General features: G+C 38.4%; 1 protein-coding gene across 16 annotated transcripts in view; it reads left to right on the top strand.

Moving 5' to 3' along the window:
- LOC114454641 (CLIP-associating protein 1-like) overlaps nucleotides 1–16,927 on the top strand; it is a 128,393-nt gene that overhangs the window by 4,377 nt on the left and 107,089 nt on the right. For all 16 annotated transcript variants that reach the window (XR_003672569.1, XM_028435230.1, XM_028435237.1 and 13 more), the window contains exons 2-8: nucleotides 80–705; nucleotides 12,606–12,684; nucleotides 13,003–13,106; nucleotides 13,306–13,397; nucleotides 13,608–13,683; nucleotides 14,476–14,573; nucleotides 14,681–14,751. Coding sequence is in view for 15 of the 16 variants with exons in the window: in XM_028435230.1 (XP_028291031.1) it covers nucleotides 511–705; nucleotides 12,606–12,684; nucleotides 13,003–13,106; nucleotides 13,306–13,397; nucleotides 13,608–13,683; nucleotides 14,476–14,573; nucleotides 14,681–14,751 (715 nt within the window). In the remaining variant the exon portion in view is untranslated. The remainder of the gene's footprint in view (nucleotides 1–79; nucleotides 706–12,605; nucleotides 12,685–13,002; nucleotides 13,107–13,305; nucleotides 13,398–13,607; nucleotides 13,684–14,475; nucleotides 14,574–14,680; nucleotides 14,752–16,927) is intronic.

The raw sequence follows: 16,927 nt of genomic DNA, 5'->3' as shown, positions 1-16,927 counted from the left end.
GAACCTTTCATCAGCGTTAACGTTGGAATAGACGTGTTTGCTGAGTGTAATTCATCCTCTGGTGTCTGTGTTCATTTAGGAACCTGAAGCTGATCCAGGACCAGGATTTATTCATCAGCTCTCCTGTGTTAGCCTTTAGCTCCTAGCTGCTGTCCTCATTCACACATGCTGCATTGCTGCCTTTCCCTGAGCCCTGTCTCATTAAGCTACGCCCGCTGGTTAGCGAGCTAGCTAGTATCAGCTATATTAGCCCCCTAATGGCTGCTCCTTTAGCTAGGCAGGGTGAGGGTTGTAATCCCAGGGCAGGGTGAGGGTTGTAATCCCAGGGCAGGGTGAGGGTTGTAATCCCAGGGCAGGGTGAGGGTTGTAATCCCAGGGCAGGGTGAGGGTTGTAATCCCAGGGCAGGGTGAGGGTTGTAATCCCAGGGCAGGGTGAGGGTTATAATCCCAGGGCAGGGTGAGGGTTGTAATCCCAGGGCAGGGTGAGGGTTGTAATCCCAGGGCAGGGTGATGGAGTCCAGCATGGAGAACTGCCTGGCCCAGGTCCTGCAGAAGGACGTAGGCCGCCGGCTGCAGCTGGGTCAGGAACTGATCCTTTACATCTCAGACAAAGACAAGTCGTACGACCTGGAGCAGGACCAGACCTCCCTGGACAGGATGGTTGACGGGATCTCCTCCTCCTGGGTCAACTCCAGCAACTTCAAGGTCAGGGTTTATTTCTAATTTTCTGGTACAAGGTCTACTTCATCATTACTATTAATACTATAATATATAATACTAGTACAGTGCCCGTAGGAAGTACGTACTGTATATATTTAGCACTGTAATATAGGCTAGCATACATCTGCAGCCTGCTGAGAGTTAGAACTACAAATTAACTTTCTTCTGTTGATTCTTATTTTTAAATTTTTTTATTTTGCCATTGAAAGAGGCCATTACGTCTCTTAAAAAACTTCGCTAATCAATCGATCTTTATTTGTACAGCGCCAATTCATAACGTGTTATTGCAACACACTTCACAGAAATCAGGTAAAAAACCTTATACTGTTTGTAATCTACTTAATGACTTTGATGCTTTAGACTCACATCACGTCAATCAATTTTGTCCTGTATTGTTAAATATTAGAATATCAAATTAAATCAATAGACTGTTATGTGCGGTGCCATTGCTAGCTAAAACGTCTAACCCTCCTTCCTCCTTTATCCGGGTTTGGGACTCTGAGAGAACCAATGACGTCATCATCAGCAAAGGAACTTGCTTTATTCAAGCAAACCTGTGACATCATCAACACATTTGTTAACATTGAGCTGTTCTGAAAAGCTGCATTTACAAAATAATTTATTAACAGTATCATTGCAGTCCAAACAAATCTGACAATGCATACACTTGAACCAAGCAGCAGCCATGTTGAAAGTCTCAGCTCTGTCTGATCCTGGTGCGCTGAGATATATGAGCCACAGACAGAGATTCCTTCCTTTATAGATAGATAATACATCAGGTACAAGGTCTACATCATCATTATGAGATCGCCCGTTTTTAACCATTTACGGGATTATCAGAGTTAGCTCTTTATCTAACAGGTAAGAGCCCAGAGTTATGGGTATTACCCTGATACACTATAATAGGCTACCTAAGATCATATACTGAGAGGAAACTTAACCCAGCCGGACTATCCTACTTGTTCAGCCTCCACCTCAGTTCTTCTAGTCTCGCCGTTTAACAAATAGCTTTCTTCTGATCCTCGCACTTCTTTTACTCCGGGTAGATTCTAGAGACTTGGAAAACTGACATTTATTGAACTAGTTATAACCATTAAAGGCACACTCTACTGATATAATCCTTAACTCATTCAGTTCCAGCCATTTTCAAATTTTCTACCTCCTCAGTACCAGCCGTTTTTGAGCATTTTGACTTATTTTAAAGACCCACAGAATATTTTCTACTATGACTATCTAAAATCTGACACCAGATTCTGAAATATTGAAGCCTCTACTGTCATGAAAAAAAAAAAACATTTGTTTCTGGCTCATTCCGTTCTTTTGTAATCAGCCGTTAAATAGAGCAAGTTTTACACAAATCTTCAGTTTCAGAGCAAAAAGCTGAGAAAAAAGTCTTTATGTATAAAAACCCTGTCAGTGACTTTAAAGCTAATTGTTTTGCTTTAGTGACAACTCTAACATCTGAACATTGTTTCCTTATATGAAACATAAAAAAAACCACTGAGACCAGGCTTTTGATGATAAAATCCAACTTTCTCTCCCGTCAGTCTGCACACAGACGTAACTTCCTCTTCCCCCTGACACGCAGCAATGACCTGTTTAGCCCGGTTAGTTGATGGTTTTATCTCGCGATCACAACATTATCAATAATCCACTCAGGTCCACATGTTCTGTGTTAGTATGTGGTGCTGTGAGCTGCTGGATACGTCACAAAATCACTCTGTAGCGCCATAATCTCACTCGTTCCTGTTTCTCCTCCCCAGCTAATAGTAGCATCAGTGGCTAATTTCTCATCTAAAGGTGCACCGCTGCCATCGCCAGGGCACAGTTGGTCACGACAACACCCCACACCTTAGATATTGATGAGGGACCTCCACCAGGGTGTTTTCTAGTAATCCCTGTGAAAAAAAGCAAATGACGAGTTTCTCGTCAATGGTGCTGAGCATTTGCATTTGAAATGACGAGATATCTCGTCGGGGGCACTGAATGAGTTAAGGCTCAAATATACTCGGGCGGACCCCGCGCACAACGGACTTAGCGCGGTTTGTCCGCTTTCCTCAGAGCTTACATACTTGGGTTAGGGTTAGAGTTAATCCTACATGTCCCATGATTCTTAGCGCTTCTCTGTAGTCCTTGTACTCCTGGGACATGTTTTAAAGGTGTTGCCACTGTCGTAGCTCGTCTGCCAGTCTCTCCAATAAGCTGGTGTTCATCTCTCCTCTGTTTCACCAGGAGGTGAAATGGAGGTCGGTGTTACATTTAATGATGTCGATACAATACTGGGCAGTGCTTTGTGTGACACCAACTACACGGAGAAGTCAGAGCGGTACGAAAATCAGAGCTTTGCATTTAATTGGCCCCGCAGACTTCGCAAAGAGTTACGGGTGTACGCCCGAGTATGTTTGAGCCTTTAGAAAAACATGCAGTTAATTTCAGGGAAAAGTCTTTTTGTCTTTTATAACTCTGCTTTATTTGAGTATAGACATTGCATTGCAGTGGTGAAAGGATACATGGGTTTAGCTTACAAGATGTAATAGTAATCATATAACTGACTCACCTAAGCTCTAACTAAAATATTATCCACAGTTCAATTGGCCCTTGGAGAAAGAGAGAAAAGGAGAAAAATCCACAATGATATTTCTAATCTGGCCGGGTGTGTGAGCACTTTCTTCTTCTGTGATTTTGCCCGGGCTCTAAGCCAAGACTCTGGTGACTGGATGAAATGTGCCTCGGTACTCGTCTGAAACACCCACTCAGTCTGTCCGTGCCTTCTGACATGCCTTGCTCCAGGAATGGGAAAATGAATCCACTCAGAAGGGCACAGAAAGATTCATACTCTCCGTTTGAGATAATCCTCTCTTTGAATAGTTATTCCAAAATCCCAGACGTAGCTTCTCTCCATGGGGCATTCGTGTCAGGAACAGTTCCTGGCTGGAATCACCGACTTGTAACATGGATACAATCCTTCCATGAAAAGACAAGTGTCATTCTAGGGATATCCCCCAAGGCCTATAGTCCCGGTCTGTCCAAAATCCACCAATTCTGCCCTGAACCACTGGCAAACAGTGGGTGGCTTGTTTCCATACTTGTTGACTAAGGGTCTGAACACGTCGCTATCAGAACCACAGCGGGACAGCACAAGATTCCTCTTCAACTTCATCCTCCCATTCAGCTTTCCAGCGGTAGTAATCTCTCACGTTACCAGTGAACACGGGCAGGCATGCTCGCTCTAGACTGCTCTGGGGTCTGGGTTGTAAGCCATGGGGTATGAGTTGGCTTCAACCTGCATTGTGTCAAGGGCACCACGTGGTGAGCTTGCTGCATTTGGAGGTACATCATAGTTGAGATTGGGGGACACGTGGGGCAAGCTGGGCTGGAAGCTGCTTACAAGGGGATGAGAGTCTACAAAGTTGTTTTGGTGAGGTCCAGGCCAAGCACCGACAGCAGCTGCTTGCTCGGAGGTTCTGACGTGCTCTTTGTCCTGGCCTTGTCCTACTTTGATACTTGGTCCAGAAGCTTTCCTTGACAATCTCTTTGGCATCAAATCCAACGTCACACTGTGCTGTTCTCTCATTGATACTGTCCGCCATTTTTTCAGCTTCTTCACCGCCCACTTCTCTTAGGGCCGTGGCATACTCAAACACAGTACCTCTGACCTTGTAATGCTTAATTTTAAAGTTTCTCCACTCACTTCTCATCTCACTTTCTAGATAGATTTTTTTTTATTGTCATTCACATAACATCAGGGATGCATTTGAACGAAATTACGTTGCGTAAGCCACAACAAAAAACAGTTAAATAAGCAGCGAGAATACAAGAGTAAAAAGAATAAAAAGGGTAAGAACCAGGTCAGGTCAGAGAGGGATTCAGTTTAAATATTTAAATATATATAAATATATCAGTGCAAGTGTATGTGCAACAAGAGGTAGATAGATTAAATAATGTGGAGGTCTGTTCAAATCTGAGGTTTTTGCAGGTGTTCAAAAGTCTGATGGCGGTTGGGTAGAAGCTGTCACGGAGCCTCACCGTTCTGCATGACAGGCTGCGGTATCTTCTGCCTGAGGGTAGGAGGGAGAACAGTCCTAGACAGGGGTGAGTGGGGTCCCTGGCGATTCTTGTTGCCCTTGACAGGCAGCGTTGTTTCGCCAGTCCCCAACAGGTGGCAGTGTGTCCCCAATAATTTTTCCAGCTGACCTCACCATCTTCCCCAGTGCCTTCCTGTCTGAGGCACTGCTGCTCTCATGCCACAGAAAGATGCTACTGGTTAGCACACACTCATTGGTGCCTTTGTTGAAGGTGGTGAGAATTGATGGGCTGGGTGTGCTCTCTTTAGCCTCAGCAGGAAGTGCAGACGCTGGTTAGCCTTTTTGACAGTGGAGGAGGTGTGCAGCGATCAGGTGGGGTTGTCAGCTACGTGGACCCCCAGGAACTTTATGTTTGGAACGATCTCCACAGCAGTGTCCTTGATGTAGAGATGTGTGTGTACGGCCGTTTCCTCATGAAGTCAATCACCAGTTTTTTGGTCCACATTCAGGAGCAGGTTGTTACTGCTGCACCAGTCATCAAAAAGTTTCACCTCCTCTCTGTAGAGCTTCTCCTCACCATCCTGGATGAGGCCCACAACTGCTGTGTCGTTCACATACTTAATGATGTGGCTTGTGTTGTACTTAGCACAACAATCGTGTGTCATCAGGGTGTAAAGTAGGGGGCTGAGAACACACCCCTGTGGAGAGCCAGTGCTCAGTATCGTAGTGTCTGACCTGTTATTACCTACCCGTACAAATTGAGGCCTGTGTTTTAAAAAGTACGGCATCCAATTTTGCAGGGGAGTGTTCAGTCCAAGTGGGCCCAGTTTGTTGATCAGATACTGTGGGATTATGGTGTTAAAGGTCGAGCTAAAATCTGCAAACAGCATCCGGACCATTGCGTTCTTAATTTCCAGGTGTTCCAGAGACAGGTAGAGTGCAGTGGATATGGTGTCCTCGGTGGAACGGTTTGGGTGATTTGCAAATTGAAGTGGGTCGAGTGAAGGGGGTAGGATAGAGGTGATGTGAACTTTGACCAGCCTTTCAAAACACTTCATGATTATGGGTGTAAGTGCTACTGGGCAATAGTCATTCAAAGTTGTTATTGTGGGTTTTTTAGGAACCGGGATGATTTCTGAGGCTTTGTAGCAGGATGGCACAACAGCTTGATGCAGAGAGATGTTGATGTTCTAGACACCCCTTGAGCACACAGCCTGGAATGTGGCCGGAACCAGCAGCTTTTTGTGGATTAATCCTCCTCAGGGTCTGCTGGACCTCAGCTGGGTCAAGACCAGTGTTTGGAATAACGGCGTTTTTTTTTTCTTCAGTAATGAGGTAATCTAACTAATGACCTTTTATGCCGTTATAACGTCGTTATGGTTACTGAAGGTTAAATGTGGTGCGTTACATGTATTGATAGAATAAACTGTTATGAAAACATCCCTGGTTTCATACACAGCTGTAGTGAGGAGGTGGGTTAGAAACAAGATGAGAGATTATGATTGGCTAAGGAGGAGTCATGTTTAATAATAATTTAATAATGATCCACACATCATTAGTGAAGCTCTGGTGCTTCATGTCCTGCAGCACTGATGGAGTCTGTGTGTGTTTAATCTATATGTCTGTGTGAATGTCCTCATGTTACTCAGGGTGACCGTGGGTCCTTAAAAAGCCTTTAATATTTTTTTGCAAATAAAAGGCCTTAAAAAGTTTTAAATTGTCTTAAATTCAGATTCGATAGGTCTTAAATGTGCTTTAGTCACGTCACCACAAGAATTTCTGGGGAGCACGGACTGAACGCTCTTCTTATGCAGACAAACTGGCTGCGTCGTGCAATTATGTTTCACTGACTGTGACGCGCAGCTGTTTGCTTCACCTGCAGGGTTTAGTCAATAAAGTTTTTGTTTAAAAAACCATCTGCCAATGAGTGAGTTGGATGCAGAACAACAGGTAAATCACTTTATCATAATAACATTGTTCTGTTTGGAAGAGACATAACGTACCGTTAGCTTCTCTGGTAGCTAGCCTGATGCTAGTGTGTGCACACAAATATTTGAGTGTGTGTTTGTTTGCGCACGCTCGCGCCACTGTTTGTGTGTTTGTGTGTGAGATACTTTTTTATTTTAGTTTTATCAGCTTAAGAAGTGTTTAAATATACTTTATATATATACTTGTACACAATGGTGGTAATAGTTTAATGATAAAGCCTGATCTGTAATGTAGTGAGACTGGATTAATTACATTTAGACTGGATTAATTACATTTAGACTGGATTAATTACATTTAGACTGGATTAATTACATTTAGACTGGGGTTAAAGTAATTTATCACATCTACTTAAATTTGTTAGATTTTTTAAGGTACTTTGTGTGTTAGTGTGTGTGTGTGTGTGTTGCTCTTTGTCTTACTAACATTCCTTAACCTAATTCTGTAAATAATTATTTAGTAGTTATAAATGGTGCTATAATACATACTAATGCTATACTATATTTGTCATTTGATCATAAAACATCAAACAATGACAGACTTGATGGTGATAAACATGATAAACTCATGATGTAACCACAGAGAGAAGCTGTGAATGAGAACATCTTCTACATGATGATCACTGACATGAGGTCTGTGTCCATGGATGAAGATGAAGCTTCACTACAATCATCATCATCACCTTTAATTCAGGTCACATTCTGCCCTCAACCACACATTTAATACATTTTACATTTTATATTTAACATTTTATATTTTACATTTTATATTTTACATTTTATATTTAACATTTTATATTTAACATTTTATATTTTATATTTAACATTTTATATTTTACATTTTATATTTTACATTTTATATTTTATATTTAACATTTTATATTTTACATTTTATATTTTATATTTAACATTTTATATTTAACATTTTACATTTTATATTTAACATTTTATATTTAACATTTTACATTTAATATTTTATTTTTTATATTTAACATTTAACATTTTACATTTTTAACATTTAACATTTTATATTTAACATTTAACATTTTTAACATTTAACATTTTATATTTAACATTTTATATTTTTAACATTTAACATTTTATATTTAACATTTAACATTTTATATTTTTAACATTTAACATTTTATATTTAACATTTAACATTTTATATTTAACATTTTATATTTAACATTTTATATTTTACATTTTATATTTTACATTTTATATTTTACATTTTATATTTTACATTTTATATTTAACATTTTATATTTAACATTTAACATTTTATATTTAACATTTTATATTTTATATTTTTAACATTTTTAACATTTTATATTTGTAACATTTAACATTTTTAACATTTTATATTTAACATTTAACATTTTTAACATTTTATATTTAACATTTAACATTTTATATTTAACATTTTATATTTAACATTTTATATTTTACATTTTATATTTTACATTTTATATTTAACATTTTATATTTAACATTTAACATTTTATATTTAACATTTTATATTTTACATTTTATATTTTACATTTTATATTTTACATTTTATATTTTATATTTAACATTTTATATTTTATATTTAACATTTTATATTTAACATTTTATATTTAACATTTTATATTTTATATTTAACATTTTATATTTTATATTTTATAATTAATAAAGCTCATGGAGAGAAAATATAAAGAAACTTTAAAGAAAGTGAAGAATGTATTTAACACAAACATGGTGTCACTGCTGATCTACATGTAGATAATATGTCTATGTTAGGATGACCTGTCACTACATTCACTATGAGACCATTAAAGAGGCTGAAATTAAAAATGTGTTTTTTTATACGATTCATTGAATAATTTATTGGTGGATTATGAAAATAATAATTAGTTGCAGTTGTAGTTGAGATGGAAGATAAATCATCTAAACACATGTTTTAATGTCCAGTCAGACATTTTCTCTTTCCTTTACCTTCTCATCTTCTTCCTCTTTTACCTCAACCCAGAATTTATGTTTTCACAACATTTCAAATGAAAATAGTGTTTTTCACATTATTATGTCTCAGGTGGCCATGATATAAATATACGGTTTCATTAACCAGGACAGAAATGAAACTGATAATGTGGGTTGATTACATTTCATTTCAGATCAAAGATCCATATATAACATTACACAGTGATTGATCTGATAAAAGCATTTTAGTGTTTGTTTGATCACAGGTTCCAGTAAATATTTATTTTTGGGTTATTGTCCACTGATATTAATTGTTGTGAGAATTGTGTGAAAAGAAATATAATTTAGGACAATGTCTATATTTTTGTTCTCTTTCTAAATGAATAAACACGTTTGAAGAACATTCTTGAACAACTGATTATTTTTCCTTATTGTACATTATTAACTGACATCAATGCCTTTAATTGTAAAGGTTATATTTTCCCTTTGGTCTGTGTTTCTATCTTCAGTTTGGTCTTAATTTGTTTAAGGTGGTATTAAAAAGGTCTTAAAACTTCTGTTTTCACCCTGGTTTATGTTTCTGTCCTTTTTGTTATATCTTCTCAGGTTCTTATTAGATAAATTAGATAAAAGCACGTCACCACCACCAAGTCGAGCATGCTCAGAACGACTTTAAGAACAACTTAAAGCAGAATTGTGTTTATAAGATGGAGGAATTATTTCATTTAGAATTACAATAAAACCTAATTCAGATTTAAGTTTAATTTTTAAAAATTTTAATTTTTAAATTGGGGCTTTCGCCTTTAATTGGCCATGTAATGTTATTACATTAATGGAATTTGTCCTCTGTATTTAACCCATCCCTGAGGAGCAGTTCAGGGTTAAGGGACTTGATCAATATCCCACAGTGACGGCCCAGGTGAGGCTTGAACCAGCAACCCTTAACCACTAGGCCACCACTCCCTAGTGGTAATTACATTTGCATTAGGAATCAAGTGTTTACAAGTTCAGTTTAAAGATGAATTGACTTTTATTCTGAATTAAACCTCCCATGTAAGCGTGGCCAATGACCTCAGACAGTGAACACACTGTTAGCATGTAGCAGGCTAACAGGCTAGCTGGTTTCAACCTCATCACACACACACAAGGATGATTCCTTTCTCAACCACTTCAGCCTTGTATTAGCGAGCTGATATTTACATGTTATTCCTTTTTGTAAATCCGCCATTTTAGAAAGAATATCAACAGATTGAGTTTGTAGTGACATTATTAATATTCAATATTTCAGAGGATTCTTGTTGACTAATTGTGCTGCTTTTTGTGCTTTAATGAGAGCGATGCTCTAAATAAAACCAGTGTGACTGTGTTGTGTACACAGACATGTGATGTGTGTACTTCTCTGCAGGCAGAGCCACAGGGACACTTATTAACAAACCCTGTGTGTTCTCTGTGCTGTTACTGTAAAGTATAGTAAATACCGTACTGTTACACTGTTATTATTAGGCTTTTAATGTGGAAAAGGAGCTGCTCTTTATTTTCTCTGAGGCAGGAGAACACGAGTGTGTGTGTTTACATAGTAGCTGCTAGCATCTTAACACACAGAATAATATAAGAAGAAACACTCACCCTTGCACAGAACAAACGTTAATCATAGTAGAGCCGTGTTGTGGACCCATCCACGCACATAACCACATAAACGTTACATTCCTCTGTCTGAAGACGCAGAATGTTTGTGATATAAATGACCGTCAGCACCGCCCACAGTCATGGAGACGAAGGAGGAAGTGAAGTCCATGACCCGCGATATAAAGGCAGTTTGGAATCACGGGAATAATTTTAAATAATATTAACTTTAATAACTTTTAGCGGTACAAAACGTTTTTAATATTGACCTTCTTTTTTAAACCCAAACAAACTGCAACACAGTGATGTCATGAACTGGTGACCCGGAACTGGAAGTACTGCACTTAATACTGCGCTTAATACCGAGAGGGAGCTGTAATCTTAAAATTAAAATGAATGTTTTAAAAGTTTTGCAACACTGAATTACTCCAAAAGGTGTTCATAAAGTTTCAGGTTAAACAAACAAACACCACATCAGGGATAAATTCACTCCACACACACACACACACACACACACACACACACACACACACACACACACACACACACACACACACACACACACACACACACACAGACACACACAGACACACACAGACATGACTTGAATTATAACTAGAAGATGGATAGATGTGGTGATGCTCAGGTGATATTATTATTTCTAACTCGAAACATTTTGTTCTAATCTGATGTTATCTGTGTAATTACCGTGTGTGTGTGTGTGTGTGTGTGTGTGTGTGTGTGATGGAAACTTCCTGAGGTTGTATTTAATGTATAAACAATGCTCAATAGAAAACATATTTGATCATTAACTCTCTGCAGTTCATTCTGTTCCATTGTTGACGTCATGTCTTTAGATGTTATTGGTCACAGACAAACGGACATGTTACATTTGAATAATTTGTTACATTTTATTTGAACACAGACAAACCTGTGTCTAACTGTTTAATATATGATTTTATTTTAGACGTCCACATGTCAAAGCTCTCCATGTGATGAATCAACAACAATAGAATATAAACAAGCTTTCAATATTAGGGATGTAAGGATTCACTCAACTCCCGATACGATTCTCTTATGATTTATTTTACAAAATGAGACTGTAGACAAATGGTGACAAATATTCCTTTATTTTTATTGGAAAAAACTTTTAAATACTGTACTATTTTTTTTTTTTTATCTTTCATTATCAAAATAATTCCTTGATAAACTATTCAAAACAATGCAATTTACCTAAAAATAAATCCTGAACTATAGCTGCAAGCAGCGATAAACTGTCCTCACCTACGCTGCGCCGCCTTCACCCTGCTGCACCGCTTTGCCGCGCCGCATTGCGGTGCTGCCTTTGATGCGGCGCCTTTTTTCCCGCACCGCTTTTGTCGCACTGCCTTTGTCGGGCTGCCTTCACCAAGTTGCACCGCCTTCGGCAATCTGCGCCGCCTTTGCTGCGCCGCCTTTGCTTTGATGCGCTGCCTCAAGTTCATACAAAGACATAACAGTGAATTTTACATTATCCATTTATTATTATCAATTTGTTTCGACAGAAATGTACTATTGAGATATAAACTTAAGCACATTTATGATTTTTGTTGTTGGACTAACACATCCAAGAACATTGCTGGAGTTGTTGGATTTGGCCAATTTCTTATTAACACAAAATGGAGAGAATCTCGATACAAAATAACACGATAAAAAAATAAAACATGCGTCTCATTGACTTTTTTGATCAAGAGGCCAAAACAGAAGTTTGTGAAAAATTCCAAAGATTTTTGATTTTTTTTTTTCCCATATTAAATTCTCTTCACTCTGTAGGGGGCGCTAACGTGCCAATGTCTGTTTTTCTACATGTAGAAACTGATAAAAGACATATTTTGGAACAAATAAAACTATTTATTTAGCATTTCGAAAAGATATCATTTATTTTCCAAAAAAAAAACATAATTATAATATACATTGCAATAATAACAGTTAACCTAATGTAACTTTACAATAATAAGCTGTTGTATTCATTAAATTTTTGATCATGACTATCATATTTTTTTTTATATCATTGGTCAATTTTTTATTGAAAGTCGACTGATGTGTTTTAAGCATGTTTTAAAATCAGTACAATAATCTATCATAGGTACATCTCAGTACGTACACTCAGACGTGTCTTTTTATTTCTTTATTAAAGTTATGTAAACACAACAGGAACATGTTTCAGAATATGAAAATAAAATAAATACGTTTTTAAAACCAATGTGTTATTGTTTTAAAGTTTGAAACATTCAAAGTGTTTGTGCACTAGGTGGCGCTACTGGGCCTGGACTTGTTATCAGCCTTAGTGACCAGGTTACAGGAACGATTCAGGACTCACATTGGAACAGGTCAGACACACACACACACACACACACACACTTTAAAAACAGTACAGATGAATACTTTATTAATCCCTGTTTTAGGCTCTTTTAGGAACAGTATTTAGTCACAGTATTAGCTGCTGCTGAACTCATCTCTCAATAGTTCAGGTCTAGATCCACCTGGACCTCCATCATGGTCCATGATGGACCATGATGGAGGTCCATCGTGGTTTAGATCGTCATGGTTAGTTTTACCCTAGGGATGATGTGTTGTTGCAATAGTAATGCTTCATGGAGGTCCATCATATTATAGATATATATTCATCTCTATTCTATGTTCATCAGTGCTGCCCAGCCTTATTGATCGTCTAGGAGACTCCAGAGACCAGGTCAGGGACCAGGACCAAACCCTGCTGCTGAAGATCATGGAAGAAGCAGCTACACCTCAGGTAGCAGCACCTCCACCTCCACCTTCATCAGAGACAGCGTTTAGCATTTAGCATTTAGCATAGCCTGTTAGTCTCTCTGAGGGACAGGGACAGTGGCTCTAAGTCTAGATAATGAGTATAGTAATAGTTAACTAATAGTTAATAGGGACTCTTACACACTGTGTGTGTGTGTGTGTGTGTGTGTGTGTGTGTGTTCCAGTTTGTGTGGGACAGGATGCTGGGAGGTTTCAAACATAAGAACAATCGAACACGTGAAGGACTGAGTCTTTGTCTGATCGCGACACTCAACACGTGAGTCCCTCCTCCTTCTGTTTGATGTGCTGTGGTAGGTTTACAGGTTCTCCTCAATGATCTTTGGTGAGATGAGGTCGTTATTTATTTGTTTTTAATGAAATCACATTAATGCTAACATTAGCTTTACTGAAGCAGTAAACATTAAACAGACACTGTGTCTATACCAATCACAGATAGAACTAACACCAGCTCTTTTCTTTCTCTCAGGTACGGAGCTAATAGCCTGACGCTCAGTAAAATAGTTCCTCATATCTGTAACCTGCTGGGAGACCCCACTGCTCAGGTGAGGAGAAACCCCTCCCCACATCAGCAATTAAACACAATTACAACAAAATATGAGGAGACAGCATGTATGGTGGTTGAGGGGGGGGGGGGGGGGATGGCCTTGAGTAGATCTAAGTTCAGAAACAAAGTTCACAGGTGGTGTTGGAGAAGAGGAGGAGGAGACGGAGCATCATTTCTACACAAACATCCTGGAGAATTGAAAGGCCGGCCTTGAATGGCTGGCTGTGGGGAGCCAATGAAGAGAAGGATCTGTGGGGTCCGTCTCTCCAGCAGTATCTCCAATATGGTGGCCTTCTCTCAGAAGCTGAGCAGTTCACTTTTCCATGATAGATTCCAACCCACGTAGACGTTCCAAAGTAGCATCCTGCGTACTTTTGAGTTTGTTTATTGTATTAGTCTGAGTGTTGATAGCAGCGAGAAAAAGCATCTGCCTTTGTTGAGAACAACAAGGGAAATGTGGACATTAATATATACAGTATATACATGTAAACATTAACAGTTTATTATAACTTTTAGTATAAACTAACACTGTGTATGTGTGTGTGTGTGTGTGTGTCTGTGTCTCTGTGTGTGTGTGTCTCTGTGTGTGTGTGTGTGTGTGTGTGTGTGTGTGTGTCTCTGTGTGTGTGTGTGTCTCTGTGTGTGTGTGTGTCTCTCTGTGTGTGTGTGTGTGTGTGTGTGTGTGTGTGTGTGTGTGTGTGTGTGTGTGTGTGTGTGTGTCTCTGTGTGTGTGTGTGTGTGTGTGTGTGTGTGTGTGTGTGTGTGTGTGTGTGTGTGTGTGTGTGTGTAGGTCCGTGATGGGGCGATGAGCTGCTTGGTAGAGATCTATAGACATGTGGGTGAGAGGGTGAGACTGGATCTCAGTAAGAAAGGCCTCCCACAGTCACGGTAGGACCACCAGCTGTTTACGCCTCACTTAGACCACGCCCACTTGCTGGGTGTAGGTTTATATTATCTATATGTACAGTATACCGTATATACTGTGTGTGTTCTAGGTTGAATGTAATCTTCAGTAAGTTTGATGAAGTCCAACGCTGTGGGAACATGATCTCATCCTCTGGCTCTGGTAAGATGATGATAATAATAAATAATAATAATAATAATAACACTTTATCATAGACACTCAAAGCGTTTTATAGAATTAAGACATTATTCTTTCACTCCACACTTAGTGGTGGTAAGCTACTATTGTAGCCACAGCTACCCTGGGGCAGACTAATGGAAGCGAGGCTGCCATAGTGAACCATAGGCCCCTCCCACCATCACCAACACTCACTCACACACTACATTCATACTAGACGATATGGGTGAAGTGCCTTGCCCAAGGACACAATGACAGATACCACTGGATACCTCTGTGCTGAGCTTCTGAGATCTAATGACATCAGACCATGACAGGATGATGATGATGATGATGATGATGATGATGATGATGGCTCATTATTGTGATGTGTTCACAATGGGCTCACCTCTCATCCATATATATAATTTGTGTTGGTTGATGAAGGACACCATGACAGGCTGCTGGCTCCTCCCACTGCCTTTTATTTTTTATAGACACTAGTACAGTGCCCGTCTGAAGTAGGTATTCATATAGTGGGAGGAGCTTAAGTAGAGTTGTCAATTATGACCAAATGAGTATGTGTTTGAAGGTTGGCTGTACATAGAGGTGTACCCTTCACTATGTAACACCGTCTACGTAACATGTAAACACTTAGATCTGACTGTAACACTACAGTCACTACCACCCAATGGACGGGTGTAGTGACACAGACTGTAACCAGACTAAATGGTGGTCTGTTATACACTCAACACTCATAGTGAAGTGCACCTGATCAACGTGTGTGTGTGTGTGTGTGTAGCCGCTGACATAGACTGACAGAGGAGAGAGAGAACGCTCATCACTTCTTCTCCGGCCGTATCATAAACAGCATCTCTTCTACAGTTTAAATGATCAACTTATAGAGTTACTAAAGGATGAGTTCATCCAGAATGTAGACATATTCTAGAAGTTAACAGCTTTAATTTATCCCCCCTAAATGAGGAAGTGTAGGACAGTCCTCTGCTGCCGTCTCTCTGTAGCGGGGGAGGGGCTGCTGCCTCGGCTCTATAGACAGTGACGACCAGTTGTTGCTTTTTATTTTTTTATTGACATGTGCACTCCATACAGTATATTACAACAATTCACACATTTACCCGTTATATAAAATATCTAATTTGTTTACAATTTACATATGTACATAAATAGAAAAATACTTGGGGTACGTTTACTTTAATCAACAGATTTATGGATTGAAAAATGTCTAAAGTTTCCACTGTTCTTTTGTCTTATATTCCATATAAAGAGGTTTTATATTAGTCTATTTTCTTTTTAAAGTGGTCACATTTTTGTATCTTTAGACTCTAATTACATTTATGTCTATAATATGTTCTCTACAATATAAACACGTTCAAAATATAATTATTTTTTATAGTTTCTCTTTCCACTGTATCCAGAATAATAATAATAATTATCAACAAGAACTATTGATTAATTTGTTTTATTTAGTTTCACATCTACCTGTAGATCTATGTTTTTTACACTGATGACAACTTGTTTGTTGTTTTATTTCAGCAAGTTTCACTTTTACAGTTACAGTTGGAAACCTTTGTTAATTAATACTTTAGTTACAGTAAGGCAAGACAAATTTATTTGTATAGTGTATTTCATACTCAAGGCAACTCAATGTGCTTTACATGATAAAACATTCAATTGTTTAAAATCAATAAGAACATTTAAAATCATCAGTAAAATCAATTAAAATCATCAGTAAAATCAATTAAAATCATCAGTAAAATCAATTAAAATCATCAGTAAAATCATCATGACATCATCATCATGACCATAAATCTCTCTCAATCATACACAGTAGAGAAAAAAAGTTCCTTTAACTTTGATTTAAAAATGTTCACATGTGATGCTGACTTCAGCTCTGCTGCAGTTTGTTCCACTTCTTTGCAGCATAACAACTAAACACAGCATCACCATGGTTACTGTGAGCTCTGGGCTCCACTATCTGACCTGTGTCCATAGATCTCAGAGACCTGCTGGGTTCATACCTGACTAACATCTCACTGATGTATTCTGGACCAAACCCATTCACACATTTATAACCAGCAGCAGAACTTTACAGTCTCCTCTGAGGCTGACTGGGAGCCAGTGTAATGTGTTCTGACCTCTTTGTTCTGGTTCAGACCTGAGC

The sequence above is a fragment of the Gouania willdenowi genome, chromosome 21, assembly GCF_900634775.1.
Source record: "Gouania willdenowi chromosome 21, fGouWil2.1, whole genome shotgun sequence".
In the NCBI taxonomy this organism is placed as follows: domain Eukaryota; kingdom Metazoa; phylum Chordata; class Actinopteri; order Blenniiformes; family Gobiesocidae; genus Gouania; species Gouania willdenowi.
This window is presented reverse-complemented; position numbering and strand designations above follow the sequence as displayed.